Consider the following 17880-nt stretch of genomic DNA (forward strand, 5'->3'; position numbering starts at 1 on the left):
TATGGGAACTGGTGAATAGTAGCTATTTGAAATGAAAACAGCAGAAGTTACATATATTTTATTTGTATTGCCACATAAATGCAGTGACATTTAAAGAACTATATTCCTACAGAGTAATGTATTCTAGTGCAGATACTGTAAATACACAAACTGTTAAACCTTGAAGCTGAAATTACCATGCACTTTGGCTAGAGTGGGTGTATGCAGGGAGTTGTTGCAGCACCTAGCAATATTGTGCAGGGCTAGTGTGAGTTTGTAACCATTTGTCATTTGGAAAGTAGGATAAAGTGTTTCTACACTGTTCAGTAACAAACAGGATTTCTGTAATGTCTAAATGCAAGATGACATTAGAAAAATATACCATTTAACCATTAAATTGAACCATAAACAGTAAAGAAATGTCTGTCTGCAAACCAAACCTAACTGCACATTTTGAGCAATGAAAATCTACTTAATCTTTTGTCATATAAGGTAAGTTATTGTGTTAACTGTCCATGCATATTTATCCTGTTTTAATTTAACAGTAACAAAATTAAAATAACTGCAAACAGAAACCAATAAACCATTGCACAACTGACATGTGTTGCATATTTTTTTTTGTTTTTATTTCTTGTTTTAAGTTGTGATTTTGTTCACCTATTTTATATTTGTATTTGATGCATTGCTGCATTGCTCAAGTCCTGCCACAGGTCTATTGCAAATAAAGAAAGAACTTATAATTAGCATTTTTTTTTAAATATAAATATGTAACCTCAGCTCTGTGTGGGTAGGTTCTTTGGAGTTGAGAAGGAACTGGAACATGCATTATTGAGATAAAGTGGTGCTTTATATTCTGAGGTAGTGATGGTTGCTGCTGGAAGTAATTGCTGTTTTTTTTTCATCTGTAGCTTGACATTTGCGATATGGATGTTTCACTATTATACTGCAACATGTTTAAAATGATTAAGTGGAGAGTTATGAATGAGTATATACCAGCTGGTACAAAAATTTAACCGCAGGAAAAGCTTACCTAAAACACAAGCACAGCTGTATCTGAGTAATTATTATATTTTCACAGCTGGAACCTGACTGACAGGACCCAAAATTCTGTGCCTTAATAATCCTCCTCCTAGGTGATGTTAATCAGTCACATTGCCACTTGCATTGATGTGAGGAAACAGTGTTCCCATTGTTTTTGTCACTGTACACCTTTAATAGTTACATGTAACTTTCTGATTCCTATGTTAAACCCACATTCACGGTGCTGTATGGTTTGGGTTACATTGCAAACAAATGTAGTCTGGATCTACAGTACCAGATGTGATTTCCTGTAAAATGGTTCTTTTGAGAAGGGGGTAAATATTTTTTGTATTATTATTATTTTTATATTTACATTTTTTGTATTTTCATTTTGGTAAGTACAGTTAACCTTGGACTGAATCCATGACTGATGGCTTGTGTGCATAACTCCAGTAGGATGTTCAGGCACAGGTATTAAAACTAAACAGATGTTCTCGAATAAATTGCTAGGACTGCATGTGGTTTATTTAAATGACCAATTATGCCCCCTAAAATAACTTGGTCTTTTTCCTTAAGAGACATGTACTACATGTGACCATATAATGGATATTATCATATTGTAAAATGCATTGGGTTTAAAGTAAAATATAACATGACAATATTGACCTTAAACATATATACTTTAAACTTATGTTTGACAACTACACAGCTCTGCATACCAATTAACAGTTAAAATTGTTTGAAAGAGATTTGTAAAGACAATGTTAATGAGGTCCCCGTCAAATTACATGTTTAATTACATCAAACCATATCGCAGTGTGCCAAAACACAGAGAACCAAACAATGATGTTTTAATTTGGAATTGTTCCAGAGTTAGATAAATAGGATACTTAAAATTCTTCAATGAAAAGTACTGTACTGAAGATATTATGTAAAGCACATATTTATTTACATTTAACAAGGAAAAAAAAAAGTTTCAAGATGACACTAACTAACATCATTTTAAACTTGAAACCAAATGTATGTCAGCCTTTGAAGAATTCCCGGTGCAAATTTAAATTGGTTTGCAAATATATTTTATCTGCAGATGTTGAGGGGCTTTTTGGGAACTGAACATGCTTTTTTTTTTTTTTTGTAAAAGTTGTTTTAGTTCCATAGCTTTACATTTTAAGATTATTTTTTAAATGATTGACAATAAGTTAGATGCAATTTAGCTGGAAACAATCAGTGTTTCTTACACCTGTAATTCTGTAGGAAGGAATGGTTGATAACAAGCACAGAAAGTTAAAATGTCCTGGAAAAAGGTACATTTCCATGTTTATGGAACATCTGCTTGCAGTGATCGCTTGAACGTTCCAGTGTCAAGCAGAGTGGCATTGTGATTGTGCATAAACAAAGCTAGAAAAAAAAAAAAAAAAACACTGAAAAAGGAAAGCTCTGGCAAGTAAATAATGATTTAAGTCACAAAACATGTAAAAGAGAATTTGTTTTCTTACCTTAATACAGCACTAACTGTTGTAGATTCTTCTCGATTTCTCATATAAATGGTAAGAACAAGGATATTAGTTACTAAAGATGCAGTGTCACACATTTCCTGGTTTATACTAAAATGTGATATATCTGTGTGTTTCGTGCATTCTACCTCAGCCTGGACACTTGATTTATCAGAAACCAAACCTTGGTTAACTGCCAGTGTAACATGCAGTGTTATGTGACGAACTACCATTATGGCTCTTACCTGTCAGTGAGATGAGGTTTAATAGCTCTTTAATTATGAATACTGATGAGCTTGGCTCTTTTGCATAGTGGTAAGAGGCTTGCTTGTGGTGTGTGTGGTCACTGGTTACACCAGGTTTGTTCGATTTCTATAAAGTGGTAATTTTGATGAAAATCTTCTATATTTTATTATTATAAGGTGCTTCTGCTGTTGGCAATTGCATACCTAAGCAAATGCAATAGGTATCACTATCATATATTTTTTACAGCTACAGTACTTCAGACTGTACCAAGACAGACCTCATGAGATGTGCTGTAAAGTATATCATAAATAATGTTCAATAATATTTATTTTAATGTAAAAAGATGTCATACTGTACATTACAATAATCTGCAATAGGCACAATGTAGCTATGCTTGCACGGTAAAATATCACAATAGTACATATACTACATAATAATAATAATAAAAAAAAATTATAAGCAGCTCAATTAAATTGGCTCATATTATAAAGCCAGTTTAAATTGTCATCTGGTTCATATAATACAAAATATATCTATCTGCAATAATTTCTTTAGCAGTGAATATAATACAATGTAAATAACGTATTTCACTTTTACACCAGGTTACGTATGGTCAATAATACTTACTGCTGTTGAAGAAAAGTTACGAAGATCTGTACATACATCATAATAAAAACACAGCTTTTACATCAAGCATCAATAAACTTTACACAGTTCATTTTTAACACTAAGCTATAATGACGATGGTAACCATTTTTTGATACTTATTTTCCTTTTTTCTATTTTTTCTTTTTTACAATACATAGATTAGCTTCAGAACGCAGGAATTTTACATAATTCATTTTGCATATCTTTAAGACATGTACTTGCTGGCAATTAATTTTTCCCAATTTTGCTTAGCTAAAGCATAATCAATGAACAAACACTTTCTACATGTATCTCTTTTAGTGCAAAGTTCCAGCAGAACAGCAATCGACCATAATGAACTTCAGTTTTTGCTTAAGAGTGTTGCTCATACAAATAAATAGTTCACTGTCAATCAAAATGCTTTACATTATTTCCTGCTTGACTACATATTTTAATTTAGCCTACTTTAGTGTTTGTTGTTTGATGAAATACAATATGCACCAATTTATCTATATATCATTATCACTGACTTCTACTGGTTTGCCAAGTGACTGATAGTATCAAGACACTAATAAAAATAAACATTTTGTAAAATGTATATCATTGCCATGTTTATTTAAACATACACATGCACTTATGGAACCATATCTGTTCATTAACTCCCTCCAAAAGCTAAATATCAGAAAATAGTTGAAAACACAAATAGTTTTATGATAAAAATGTCCAAAACCCAAAACTGCTGGGAACAGAGTGATATGTATAAATTACATGCCGGTCCTTCTTATTACTTGAACACTAAACTTAAATATATACAGTATTAACATCTGAGATGCTTTTTGCTTGACATGTCGTTCCAAATCCGATGCATTTCTTCAGGAGAGATCTGGTGCACTGTGATAACTCTTCGGTATCTACACAGGCTGTAAGCCATTTTCCAGTGATTGAAGCCACTGTTTTGAAACGGGTGGATGCCTAGTTTGCGCATACACATGCCGACGTAGACATCCTCAAGGTGGAGCAGCGTGGTGTGAAGTGAGGTTTTGTAAATGAGTTCAGCAACATCTGTAGAAAACACATAACCAGTGCCGGAACAGAAGGGTGGGTACTTATTTTCAGGGTATAAATCCCTGGGCATGTACCATTTACTGCGGACATCCCTGATTGGACCTCCATTGATGACGTAACCAGTGAAGTATCTTCTTCTTGGTTTTGTTGTTGGCTTCAGTAGTTTGTAGACCAGATTATCCATATTTACAAAAATATCACTGTCTGTTTTCATGACATACTTTGCTTTTGGGCAAAAAGTGGTCACCCACCTCATGCCCATTAACGTTTTCAGGGTAAGATTATGGTAAGAATCTATAAAGTCTTCCACAACGATGTCATGGAAAATTTGGCTCTCCTGTTCTACCATTTGATTTAATACAGGATCTGTATTCTGGCCAAGAAGAAACAACGTGATGATTTTGATGTCATTAAAATTACTTTCGTCCCCCCAAGTCTCTCGGATGGCTTGCCTGGCATCAAACTCTTTGTGCGTTGTGCTAATGAGGATAACCAGAAAGGGAGTGTTGGCTTCGCATTTTTTAGGCTCGTTTATGAGAAATTCAAAGGAATGCGGATTCAAAGGGCGAGTTCGAATGTTGTTGAAAGTTATGTTTCTTTTCTTCACTACCACCTGTCTTTGACTAATTGATGTAGTATGGCCTACATATGAAGATGATTGGCGGGTTACACTTAAGTACCAGAGAGCACTTGCCCAGCAAACAACTGTCAAGACATATAAGCATGAGACCTTTGAAGGCATTATGTTGCATTTACTTCTGTTTAGTGTTCTGAATTTGAAACAGCTTTCTTCCTATTAGTGATGTTTTTTTCAAACAGCATTATGCTGTTCAGACTGAACTTTTGACATTAAAAGCCAATAACGATGATCTGGCGTGAGGAGCTTTTTTTATACAGGACGGTCATTTTTTATATAAAGGCTTTGAAGATTCAAAATCCATCTGTTTCTCCATTTAAAGCTGTAAAACAGAATGAAAAAAGAAAACAATTATGTTTCAGAATTGTGCTGGAAATCACAGTAATGATGATACACAATGTCTAACTATCCAGCAGTTTCTTTGTGCATGCATTGTACACAAAATATCCACTCCAGCCACAATGTATTGCTTGCTATTTTCTATTGGAAAGACAAGTCTTGACATGCTTTCTTCATATCCTACAGCCAGCAGCAAATCAACTAAAATATGTATTACATTGACCATCTTACAAGGATCTCTGATGCATAAGTAAATCAATTATTGTCCGTAAGGATGCATTTTGAACCTTGTTCAGTTTTGCTTCTATCTTACTAGCTTCTGTGTCACTTAAACAATTAGCCCGTTGGAGAGGTCACATCACTGTTAACTTCTTTAGTGTCAGACCAAATTTGTGGCAAAAATAAAAATGCAGACACTTGTAGTTTTGGAGGACATCTGGTAATATACACAGTGCTTGCATAAAGAGATTTCAGTCAAACCATTTACATTTGATAGCTGTTTATCACCTTCATGGCCAAACAACATTACAACTGTTTTTCCAGAATAAGCGAAATGGATGTCACATGTACGATGTGTTCAGTGCTGGTAGCTGGGTATTTTAGGGGAGAGCAACACCCAGCCAACAACCCTATGACAACTTTTTGGATGGGACATAAAAACTTAGTGTAAGTGACTCTGCAGCAACAGCTGTTGATGCATAGTTCACCCACTAGTCTCTGTAAGTCGCTTTAGATAAAAGCGTCTGCTAAATGATTAATTCACAATAATAATAATAATAATAATAATAATAATAATAATAATAATAATAAAGTGTGATATTTCCAGTAATTGGGTTTGTTGACATAGCTATATATGCTGCATAAATAAACTGTGATCCAAACATTCCAGTACTGTCTGAAATATGTTTAATTTGTTTCGGACTCTGCATAAGCATAAAACAAAGCATCAATAAATACACATGATCATACTTAACACAGAATTAACTCCCATATTGACTGAATGGGACAACTACATGGCTTTTTCAATCGTAAGCAGCAAGAGTAGGAGCACTAGCAGAATATATTCATTCAGTTCTTTCTACATTGCCTTCATTAATACTTATTCATTATTGATTTACTTAAAACGTTACGCATTCAGATAGCATCTAAATCTGAACAGCAACCCTTTAACATATTTCTCTATTGACCTTACTTGCCTGTACTTTACTACAGTTTGAATGCTTTTAGCATGATAAACCACACATAAACTTTTAAAAGGGGAAACAGGAGCATTCACAACACAAATCAAAGGATGATCACAGAACTCTAGAGCCCAGAAAACTAGTTATATGTTTTCCTCCATCAGGCTGTTAAACATGCCTAGTATTATTGTAAGTTGGAAGTTTAATGATATATGATGATGATATTATCATATATTATGCATTGCATATTTTGCCCTGAATGTTGACATTGATAAAAAAAAAATAAAAGTCTTATTCATAGGGTTTAAACTATATAAAATATGACATTCTGTGTTTTCTAGTTATTGGCTAATAAATGTAACTTGAGAATGCTATTAAAAACATCACCAGCACCTCTTTAAACCACAAAAAGTCATTTTTTTTTTTTGTTGGCAGTAATATAGTTTAATTCTCTCTAAATCTGACAATGTCCCTTTGTTACAGACATTTAGCTGTTCATTTTGGGGCTGTTGTGAACTCACATTGCTTTCTTGTGGTTACTATGGATGGTGCTTTCTATACCAGTATTGCTCCCTCAGAAGGGCACATGGTACAAATGTACCAATTGAAATTTCACTCCTTTTTTACTTTTCGTGGTACACACTGGAGACTAGCAATGTGTTATTTATTATTCCTGGTGCAGGCAATATAGTATTTGACCTTGGAGGATACAACTATATGAGAGTGAAGTCAGCAAAAATTTTGCATTTACCTTTACTTTTCAAAGAAGGCAGTGTTTCATGTCAGAGTCTTTTGCCACTGCTTTGAAAAGATTTCTAAAGGACTGGAAGTGTGAGGATTAAGGTCAACAACAGAGGATTTTACTAATACACGGAAGTCCTGCAAATAGGATCATTATAGCCCACTGAGAAACAAACAGCAGTTTTAATCAACCTGGGCATTTAATATCTCTAAACCAGGGGTGTCAAACTCAGTTCTTGGAGGGCTGCAGTGTCTTCTGGCTTTCGGTCTACCTGAGCTCTCAATTACTTAATTGGTCTAACTATTTGATTAATTGGCCAAATTTAACACTTCTCTCTGGGCCTCAAAATGTTTCAGTGTAGTGTATCTTGATTCAAGTGCATTTTGTAAACCATCAACTGTAAAAGACCTTGAAAAATATTAAATATGTCCAACTGAACAAAAAATTAGATAAATGATGTTAATTGAGAGCTTAAGTTGGTATGAAACAACGTCTCACCTGAAAGACGGAGCACAAGGTGGTTAAGTGACATGCTCAGGGTCACATGGTTACAAGACCTTTTCTTTAACCACTGGACCACACAGCCTGCAATGTCTTAGCTGCTTGACTATGGCTGCTTGGCTGTTTATTCTTGTACTGATGTACACATAAAACAATAATTTCAGCCCCAACCCAAGGGACTAATGCTGTCTGAATTGGTAGCTCGATAAACTCTACCATCTGTTTGGATGTTCTGTTATTATTTAATCTGTAGCAGATAATATGCACAGCCACATCTGCATTATTATGTTTTGTCAGTTTGTTTAAACAATTCAGGTTTCTGTCTGCTTAATCAGTTACATAAGTTCTTACTCTAGTTTTTTAAAACAATTTTAAACAAGCATTTGTCCCCTACCACAGCTGTAAATACAACAGTTGAAGAAGTTGAACAGCATGAAGAAGTAGATCACTATGACCTACATCCAGTATATGCATCTTTAAAACTGTAGATTATGAGGTACTCAGTAACTTGTAAAAATCTATGTACGGCGTACATACAGACATTACCACAGCCTTGTTTTCTGCTATTTTTGAGATCAAGTGGATATAGACAACTGCTATAACATGCCAAGGTCTTTAGTTATTAAACTTAATTCATTCTTCGTGACTGATTTATTTATTTTCTTTATTCCATGAAATGTAAGCATTTTAGTAATGTTGTCTGTAATTATATTAAAAAATTACAAACTGCCTCGTCTGAAAAACATAACTGGGTTTAAAAAAAAAAAGGACGAATATTTACAAGACATTACACATTATACACACCTTGGTAAAAGCTTTCTCTTTTTAATGCTATCATTAAAGACTGTTGTTTGAAGTAGGAAAGAACAATTAGCTATAAAGTGTGCAGAATAATGGAATCTTAAAAAAACTTAACAAGCACAGTCCACCTTTAACCCACACACCCTTCTAATGTATTGGCAGCCCACTCACTCTATTATAAAGGCATTAAATTACTTGCAGCTCTGTAGTCCACCTGCCAGTAAGTATTCTCCACAGTTTTGTCCTTGACTGCTGGGTCCCAAGATCATCAGGGTTTCTGTAAACATACTCCCAATGGTACTGCACTCAGGCTCTTGCTGTAGCTCTGTCTTTTTTCATGTCTTGCTTGAAATAATAGGTCAGCTCTATGAGAGACATTGCCCTTTATTGTCTGCTGTATAACAGCTTTTAAATTCAGTTTTTTTGCTGAAACAAACCACACTAAAAATAGTTGCAGGCACTTTCCACTACGCTAAGTTATTTTCTGTACTAAAGACCACAAACAGAGTTTACGCCTTCTGCAAGACAGGTCATGTTAGTATCTCACTGAAACTCATACTGTATATACCTTCCCCTAGGATTACATTTGAATTATTCTAGAGCTATTCAATGAGTTCAGTGCATGGGACTGAAAATGTGGGATGAACTGAAAAATTCACCAAGAGCTTTATATGCTGAAAGTGTAACACTAAATTACTGTTACACCTTCTTCACTGATGCGTTCATTTTGTTGTTACAACCTGCAACACTAAAATGCTGAACTAAACTAAACAAACAATGGTAGTAAACCGCAGCTGCTACCTAGAAAAATTGGAGATCAACAATTAAACTAATGGGTAAAGGGGAGGGTTTTTAAAAGTAAAAAAAAAACAGAAGCACGGTTTGATATATGTTTATTGGTATTGTAATTGTACTGTATCATTAACAGCTTTGTACTGATACTAGTCATATAGACACAAGGTGATTGTGGAATGGGTCTGCTGCAGTATTCTGAAGACATCAACCTTTACTTCTTGAGACTACAGAGACCACAGTACAATTCACTAGCTTAAGAATCAAAACTTTGCATATGTACTTAGAAACAAGACATTTAAGAAAACACCTGACCAACAGCAAATGGTATGTAACACATATCTATTATTCACTATGCAGTACAGTACATGGCCTCACAGCCACATGACTAAAATAGTACTGTAAAGAAACTAAACACCTAAGTTAAGTTTAGTACCGTATGTAACCAACAGCTGTATATGTAATTTAATGTTAACCTCTGTTGCTAAAAAACATGTAAGTTTCAAACCTTCAGTTAACTTCTGGTTTGGATCGTTCTCCTATATCTTCTTTTTCCCTGCGTGGGCAAAAGCACACTTGATCCTTAGAGCTTGTTTGCCTGGCAACACACCAGGAGTAATGAGGTTATTGGCAGCTGCAGCTCATTGCACTCATTCTTACATTCTCTCTCTCTCTCTCTCTCTCTCTCTCTCTCTCTCTCTCTCTCTCTCTCTCTCTCTCTCTCTCTCTCTCTCTCTCTCTCTCTCTCGTCCTCTCATTTACGCTCTCTCTTATGTATCTCCCACTCTCATGAATCAACTCTGCTATGTGTTTAAAAAGATGAGATGATTGACGGCCATTTTTCCTAGCAACGTGAATTTCCTTTCTGAGCGAATGACTTCATCTTACCTCTACTGGTGTCACATTGAGCGTGAATGTCTCTGCGTGCTTTTGGACACGTTGCAAACTAAAATAAGTATGTCAGTAAAATACACCCCCCACCATGACTACGAATTAAAAATCAGAGCAATCGGTATGATGAAAAAGTTGAGGACAATGATATCTATCAAAAGTATGTACAGAACAGTCTAGAACAATTACCAAGTTAAATGACAATTTGATTATCCAGATATATGCAAACATGTGTGACATACAGAAGGAAGGACGAATGGACAGAGACACCCCCCTAACATCCTAAACTAAATAATGCCAAGTTTCATGACAATACAGATACTGTATATAAAGGTGACATAAAGATGGATAGAGTGACAGAGACCACCCCCCGAATCATACAATTGCAATAATTTAGGCTAAACAGTACGACCGCATTTCATAACAATTGGATACGCGTTTTTCCAGATCTGTGGAGAAATATTAGAAGTGTGACATACGTACATACATACATGTGTACGCAAGTCCTTACTGGTGTACGTACGACTGTCTCACTACTGCATTCACAGAGGATTTCAACACCCAAGTACTAAACTTGATAACATGGTCAGAATTTACATTGACCCATACATAAAGGTGTGGAGACAATATTAAAGCAGTCACTGTATGGAAGCTTAAACACATTTTGCTAAATAACTTATTATGTGAGTGCTCAATACAGTAGACTAAAGATTTTGTCCACAACAGGTAACCATATTAACCACTTGATATTAAAATCAGTAGTCATTCTCTTAATAATGGCTTGTTTTTCATTTACTATTTAACCATACAATGACCAACTATGTATTTGCACTCAAGTACACACACACACTATAACTAATTATTATTTATGTGAAAGATGGGGGTATTCGGTTCCTATGGAAACTGGCAGTAGGCTCTAATGAATAAGCCGGGGTAGTGGAGCTGAACACTGCAGAAAACCTCCTCTGATGCCTTGTGACTATTTCTGACCAAATTGGCTTAAATAGCCTCATTAGACAGTTAATGTAATTTTAAAACAATGTAATTATGTCTTGTTATGACTATAGTATTGTCTTTAAAATCACTCCAGTGTATATCATATTTAGTTTATTACCAATAGATTGCAATGGCCCTGATTATTTAAAATGGCAGCTTTTAGACCCTGTGACACAGAAAGAATGAATATTGGTTATAAATCTCCCTCCTGACCTGTGAGGGTGCTGTGTAAAGGGAACAGTGTGCCCCAGACTGGATAGTCTGACAATTAATTCCAGGGAAAGGTAGAAGTCAGCCATCTAGAAAGGGGGCGGAGCCACGGTACACCAAGTCATCGCCCCAGATGGGAAGCAATGTGGCAACTGTGGTTTGGAAGAAAAACAGTTGCACTCGCTAACCAAGGGGGCGTGGCTGACGGTACAAAATGGGACGTGGCTAAGCGAGCTGTTCCTTTGTTATGGTTAAGATAGAAGGAAAGAAAAAAGTAACCAGGAGTGTTTAGTGTTTGTTTTGCTGTTTCTAATTGTACTCGTTTGTTCTTACTAGACGGCTACTGGCCAGCACCAACCCGGACAACACTTCACCACTGTGCAGGAATAAATTGTATTTCACCACCTGCACATTAGCACTCACTCTGGACTTGTGATTGTGTTTATATCTTTGTGTGTGTTTATACTGTGTTTATTATTTCGGGACTGTAACCTGTGGTTTAAAACTGTGCAATATAATGTGTATTTCCTGCGATTATTATTTACGGTCGACACGAATTGGATTAAAACAGAACCCAATAAAGCACTGTTTGGACTGTGAACTTTTGTTGTTTTCACATTGCATCACTTCTACACCTGCACACTGCAAACCACTTTGCCACAGACCCGTATAAAATTCCAGGTACCGCAGTTGATTTCTTGTTGCTTTAAATAAAAATAATATCTCGTCACATAATTGCTTAAGTTACAGCACTCAGCATTTAAAAATAAATAAGCCTTTGAAGTTAAATTCTTTTATCCAGATTTTGCACAACTTTGGTATTCATATGGGTATAACAGGTCCAAAAAATAATACCACAACGATATCAAGTATCCAGGCAACAAAGCTTTTATTTTACTATGGTTTATTTTACAGTTGTCCCTTTGACTAAGAAGCTTTTGCAGTTTTTTCTCTAGCTTCCTGTAGTAATCCACACCAGAGGATCACAGGCACTGCACAGTATTCATTTAATACAGTCTGAACTCTTCTATCTATTACTCTAAGAATCAGTAGACTTCTTTTGTAGGCGATTTAACTTGAGAGAAAAAGTACTTGCGCAGCTGTAGAAGATATTAAAAAATGTGCTTTTAATCAAGTGTTGTTTAATACAGGAAAGACCGGAAGGCAGTTTCAATTCGTATTGAAAACAGAGGAAGGATACAGGAGTTAATTAAAAAGAAAGGGCTTTGTTCTTTTACCCATGCTTGCAATGCTTCTGTTTGCTGATGCAATCCTGGTGCTCACTATCTCAAAAGGCACGTTTGCTGCTTAGTGGTGCATGAAGGTCTTACAGGGTATTTTCTAAATTCAGAATCTTTTAATTAAATTTGAATTGATAATAAGGGGCCCCCACTGTGCTAACAGCGCTCTGCATGTGGCATGATAATACACATAAACTGATTGAAAATGGAAATATGTTAAGAATTTTGGTAACTAAAACACATTCCAGCAGAATGTTGAGTTTTGCTAAACAACATGACTTACTCTATATTCCAGAACAGACACAATATGAGGCTCTTCTCTTATCTAGTCAGTCCCAGCTGTACAGTGAGGGAAAGCCTCTTCTTGTCTGTTTCGAACCCTTTAGGAACCTGTTAAAGTTTGGAATCAGTTGTGATATATCAAAACTACTATAAAAAACAAACAATGCTAAATGGAGTGCTAATCAATGTTGCAATATACAATTTTTTTTACATCTGTTTAGCTTTATAAAAAACTAATAATACTGCTTTCCTGTCAATCTACCAGTTATCTTTTGGGTCATGATTCAGGTACATACATTTCGGAAATAATGATGTATTTTAAATACAACAATAAAGATAAACTCTTGCATCTTTAAAATATCTGCATATTCCAAATTGCAGTTTAAAATAAAATCAACAAACCATAACATATTGAACAGAAAAAAATAGGTCTCTAGCATTAATAAGAGGTGAGAAAATACATTTTTAAAACCTTGTTTCGAAAACATTTAGTACATTTTTATTGATTTTGATAAAATGTTTATTTCAAGTGCTAAGTTACAGAGCTGCTTTCAGTTATTTCCTCCCGCGGTTTTCTTTTCTAAAACCAAGTCTTTCCATCACCTATGTCACAAAACTGCCCCAACAAAAGAATAGCAGGCTACCATCATAGTCAGAAGGGTTGTTATGTACAGGAGTCAGATAAAAAAAAGAAATGTCACAAAGTAACTAGCTGAGAAAAATGAGAAGTAGTAGAAAGACAGCTTGAAGTCTCCTGTGGCTAAAGCCTCAGCAAGGACCAGAAGCAAAAACTTGAAAATAAAATGAAAGTGGTAGAAAGAAAGGTTAAAAAAACTGCAAAGAAGAAAATAGAGATGCAAATGGTTGATCTTTTATCTAAGAATCAGTTGCCAAAGCTTCATGCTTGTTCATCCAAATCAATACTACAAGTTTTTTTTTTTTGTATTAATTGTACCAATCAGATGTGATGGGCGCCTCATGTGGTTTTAAATAATAATTTGCCAATTTTTCAGAAGACTGTCACCTTGTGAGACAATGGTGAAAGCATAAAAGCATTTCTTGTAGAGGCCTTTGTATATGACACTCATGGACTTGATAACAAAAGAAGCAGGAGTGTGTAACTGTATGACTTCTACAATGACAAAATCGCATGTTTCAAGAATGAAAAAAGATTGTGCATCAGTATCCTTCAATCTTGTTCAGTTTCATGCTAAAATATGGTTCTCTGAAACATTCTTCCATAGTTTACAGGTCTGTCCATTCTAGTTAATCAGAAAACAGACCTACTCAATGACACTCCCTCTGTTTTTCTACTAATTCATTCTGTTCGTTCTCCTTGAAAACAGAGAAATGAATTTAGTCGACACATTTGTGACCTAATTTGCATTATTTTTGTATTAATCTGTTACAAGTGAGCCTGAATACTAAGTTTCATTCATTGTGTTGAGTTTGAAAAATAGTCAGACTGACGGACACAAATAAAATATGTAAACCGGATTCATTCTTCTGTGTCTTTTTGAGAACTTGCACTGTATAATAATGTAGAGCACAAAACAAACCTCAATTATGCCTATTTAAACAAATTAGAAAAACAGTAAGGCTAACAAGCTGCACTGTTTTTTAAAACCTTTAAATCCATGAACCTGTTCTGCAGGCCTACAGTTCCTACACCAATTTCGAACACCATTTCCATCACTTCACACCAAATTATACCAATTAATACTGACTATTAAGCTTATAAAAACACACTTACTATCATACTTATAATCAAGGGGCATTCAATGAATTTCATAAGGTATATTTGCAAAAAAAATAACTGCACTCTTACTGTAAACTTTCGAATATCTACATAGGGCTCAGATCAGCAGGAAGAATGGACGGTAAACCAGTCAAGCATTGTCCCCTCGAATGACATTGAAATGCAACTCAATCCTGTATTTTGGACCTTGTGATACTGCAACAAGACTGTCATAGCCTTGTTTACCTGTTTATCCGAAAACTGTCTTTGGTTAGCAAAACCATTCATTTTCATCAGAATATTAAAATATGTTTCATAGAGTCAAGTAAGCAGGAATATGCAGTTATTTGCTTTCCTTGCAGACAGTTTTCAAGTTCAAAAGACCCCGCTTTTACTAAAAAATGGATTGAAGGACTGGAAATACCTAAAGAAAAAACATTCATAATCTGCCACCACAGTGTTCTGAAAGGTGGCATTTGTTCAAACAGTCGAAGGAAGTATGTTCTGACTGTAGCGTCACAGTTATGAAATTCTCAAAAAACCGTGGTGTGTGAAAACAGACAGTATGCTACAAAAATATTTTGCCACAAGTTCTGTAAAATCAGATTCAGATCAAGCTCTTTGTATAGATAACAGCAATTCGAATAAATGTAGAAATTATGAAAATGATGTTCCAGGCAAGGGAATGAGCGAAAATGATTCAGAATTTTTGTTGGCTGCCTCCTGCAGCAGTATGGGGTTCTCAGATTGGCGGGTAGAACTGACGTTAAACCAATCAAGCATTGTCTCATCCAATGACATTGAAATGCATCTAAATCCTGTATCTGTACTACAGTGTTGATTTTGATATCCCAGCTGCCCTAGCGGTCTGGCGGTTGCGCAGTAAGAAAACGAGAAATATGTTCGGGTTAGACCTGCTTTGCGCGCTTGTGGGGAAAAAAAAACGATCTTCTCTCACAAATATTTTTTGTGTTGGTTAGAACAATTTCTCGTGAGGGTTTGGGCAATTTATTTTGGGGAGGCTTAGCCTCCCCAAGCCTCTTATATGCGCTGCATATGATTCTGTGGTAACACGTCAATCAGACAAACGTTTTAGCTAATGCCTTCATAACTGTATTGATTACAAAATTAACGTTATAAAGGCAACTGAGACAGTATGTGCATAAAACCTCTCTGATGTAATACAATATTTAAAGGTTATCAGGGAAATTGTACCTCTCACACCGTCAAGCACATCATATATCAAATAATAGTTTATGTCCATCAATGTATAGAAATATAACTCACACTAGCTTACACGGAATGGACTGAGGTATTTTATGAGTTCTGCACATTATTTATGAAGCCTTGACTAGAGGTACATTGTACAGATTTTGTCCAGAAGATCATTCAAAACAGGCTGGAGCAGTCATCTATAAGTAATGGTAGCTAATTTAAAGCTCTCTTTAAGTTAATGTTGGAAATTAAAAATAAAAATAAAATAATAATATTTGAAATAATAAGCATCATCTATCATACAAAGAAGCTCTTATAATGGAGAAGATAAAGGAAAGCTTCAAGACAGGCTGTTACAAGTGAATGATTCAGAGCCCTGGAGGTGTCAGGCCAACAGCAAAATCGGATTCGCTTTCTCTGCTTCTTCTCAGGGCTGTCAGCCCTTTGCTCTCCGTCACTCTGTTAACTGTACATTCTCTCCATTCCCAGAATGAAAAAAAAAAATCTAAAATGATTCTCCTCACACTTTGACCTGCCCTTATCATAACTTTCAAAGAATATTCTGAGAACATTTTGAAAAGCATTCTTTCTGAACAATAGTCACACCCTGAAGTCTTTAACTTTCGCTTAAAACAGTGAATCCCTTGGGGGGTCAGCAAGAGGATTTCACCCAATAAAGCAATGGGGCGACTTCAAATGTGAGTTACCTGATACTATCTTAACCTCAGCTTTAACATTATGTACCCTTATACAACTAAAGGTGGTGACTGAACAAGAGAACAACATTTGTATTTCTATATATTCACTGGGGTCAGGCAAGGGAATGGCAGCTACACTCAGAATAGCAAATGTTATGGGGGGGGGGTCCCTGAGCCATGAAAGTTTGGGATCTCCTGACCTAGTGTAGAATTCTCAAAATTAAGCTTAAAGAAATAACAGCTCTTGTGAACAGCAGCAAATTGTACTTCATTAACCTGCTACATTGTGTTTGTATCCAGAGGCACAGAACCTTCAACATGTTCAAGTACTGTGTATAAATGTTTTTTTCTCTTTTTTTTAAACTTAAATACTGTGATCCGCCTAAAAGGCAGCTCAGAGCTACTGATAATCCATTTATACTAATTACACAGTTTGACTGATGCTAGCACAGAACCACAGCAGCACAGCGTTTAAACTGAACCTTGCGACTTCGCTCTGCACTGTGGCATTTCCGCAGGGACTGAACAGACACATTTGATTATCAAAACCCAAAATTAATATGCTGAACAAAAAATAATCAACCCTTTTCTTTTGAGTCTGCAATATTATTTTCCTGATTGATCCTTTAATTAATTACTAGCCTCAGAAAGACCCAGGCATTAGGTACACATTGCTTTTTTAATTGAATTCATTTTAAGGTACTTCACTTTTTATTATTCTTATTAATATGCAGCCAGTTAGTAAATTTGTGTTGGAAATACTGTATATCTAATCTAACATGTTGATTCCCTGTGGTGAAGAAAGTAAATTAATACAAAAAGCACACCATCACTGTGCACTGGATACAGTCAGGTCGTAAGAGCTTCACCATTGCATACAGACCCTTCCTGAAGCATAGACTCAGTGGTTGTGTTGCCATGTTAACTTGTCCACTAGGGGATTGTTTGAGACCACTGAATTCATGTTTAGTTATGACTAGAGTCATATTCAAGCCCAGATCTCCAAATCTGCAAGGCATGAAAGAAAGGCTAATGGAATATCTTGCACTGGACAATGATTTTTTTAATGTTTTTTTTTTTTTAAAGACAGAATAAGACTTCAGTCTTAAGTAAATTTTTATCCTTACGGTACATAAAGTAGCAATTGAAACAAAAATGGATGGTGCTTGTATTGAAATAAAAAAAA

General features: G+C 35.4%; 1 protein-coding gene across 2 annotated transcripts in view; it reads right to left on the reverse strand.

The window, feature by feature from the left end:
- Positions 1–3089: 3089 nt before the first annotated feature.
- Positions 3090–17880, reverse strand: part of LOC121322401 (beta-1,3-galactosyltransferase 1-like) — a 76302-nt gene continuing 61511 nt past the window's right edge. Inside the window, exons 1-2 of one of the 2 annotated variants that reach the window (XM_041262315.1) lie at positions 9932–10039; positions 3090–5389 (exon numbers count right to left, since the gene is read on the reverse strand). In XM_041262315.1, the coding sequence (XP_041118249.1) occupies positions 4183–5172 (990 nt within the window). In that variant the 5' untranslated portion in view covers positions 5173–5389; positions 9932–10039 and the 3' untranslated portion in view covers positions 3090–4182. Of the gene's footprint in view, positions 5390–9931; positions 10040–17880 lie in introns of those variants that run through there. The other variant, XM_041262314.1, reaches the window with a different exon arrangement.

This window comes from Polyodon spathula, chromosome 10, assembly GCF_017654505.1.
Source record: "Polyodon spathula isolate WHYD16114869_AA chromosome 10, ASM1765450v1, whole genome shotgun sequence".
NCBI lineage: Eukaryota > Metazoa > Chordata > Actinopteri > Acipenseriformes > Polyodontidae > Polyodon > Polyodon spathula.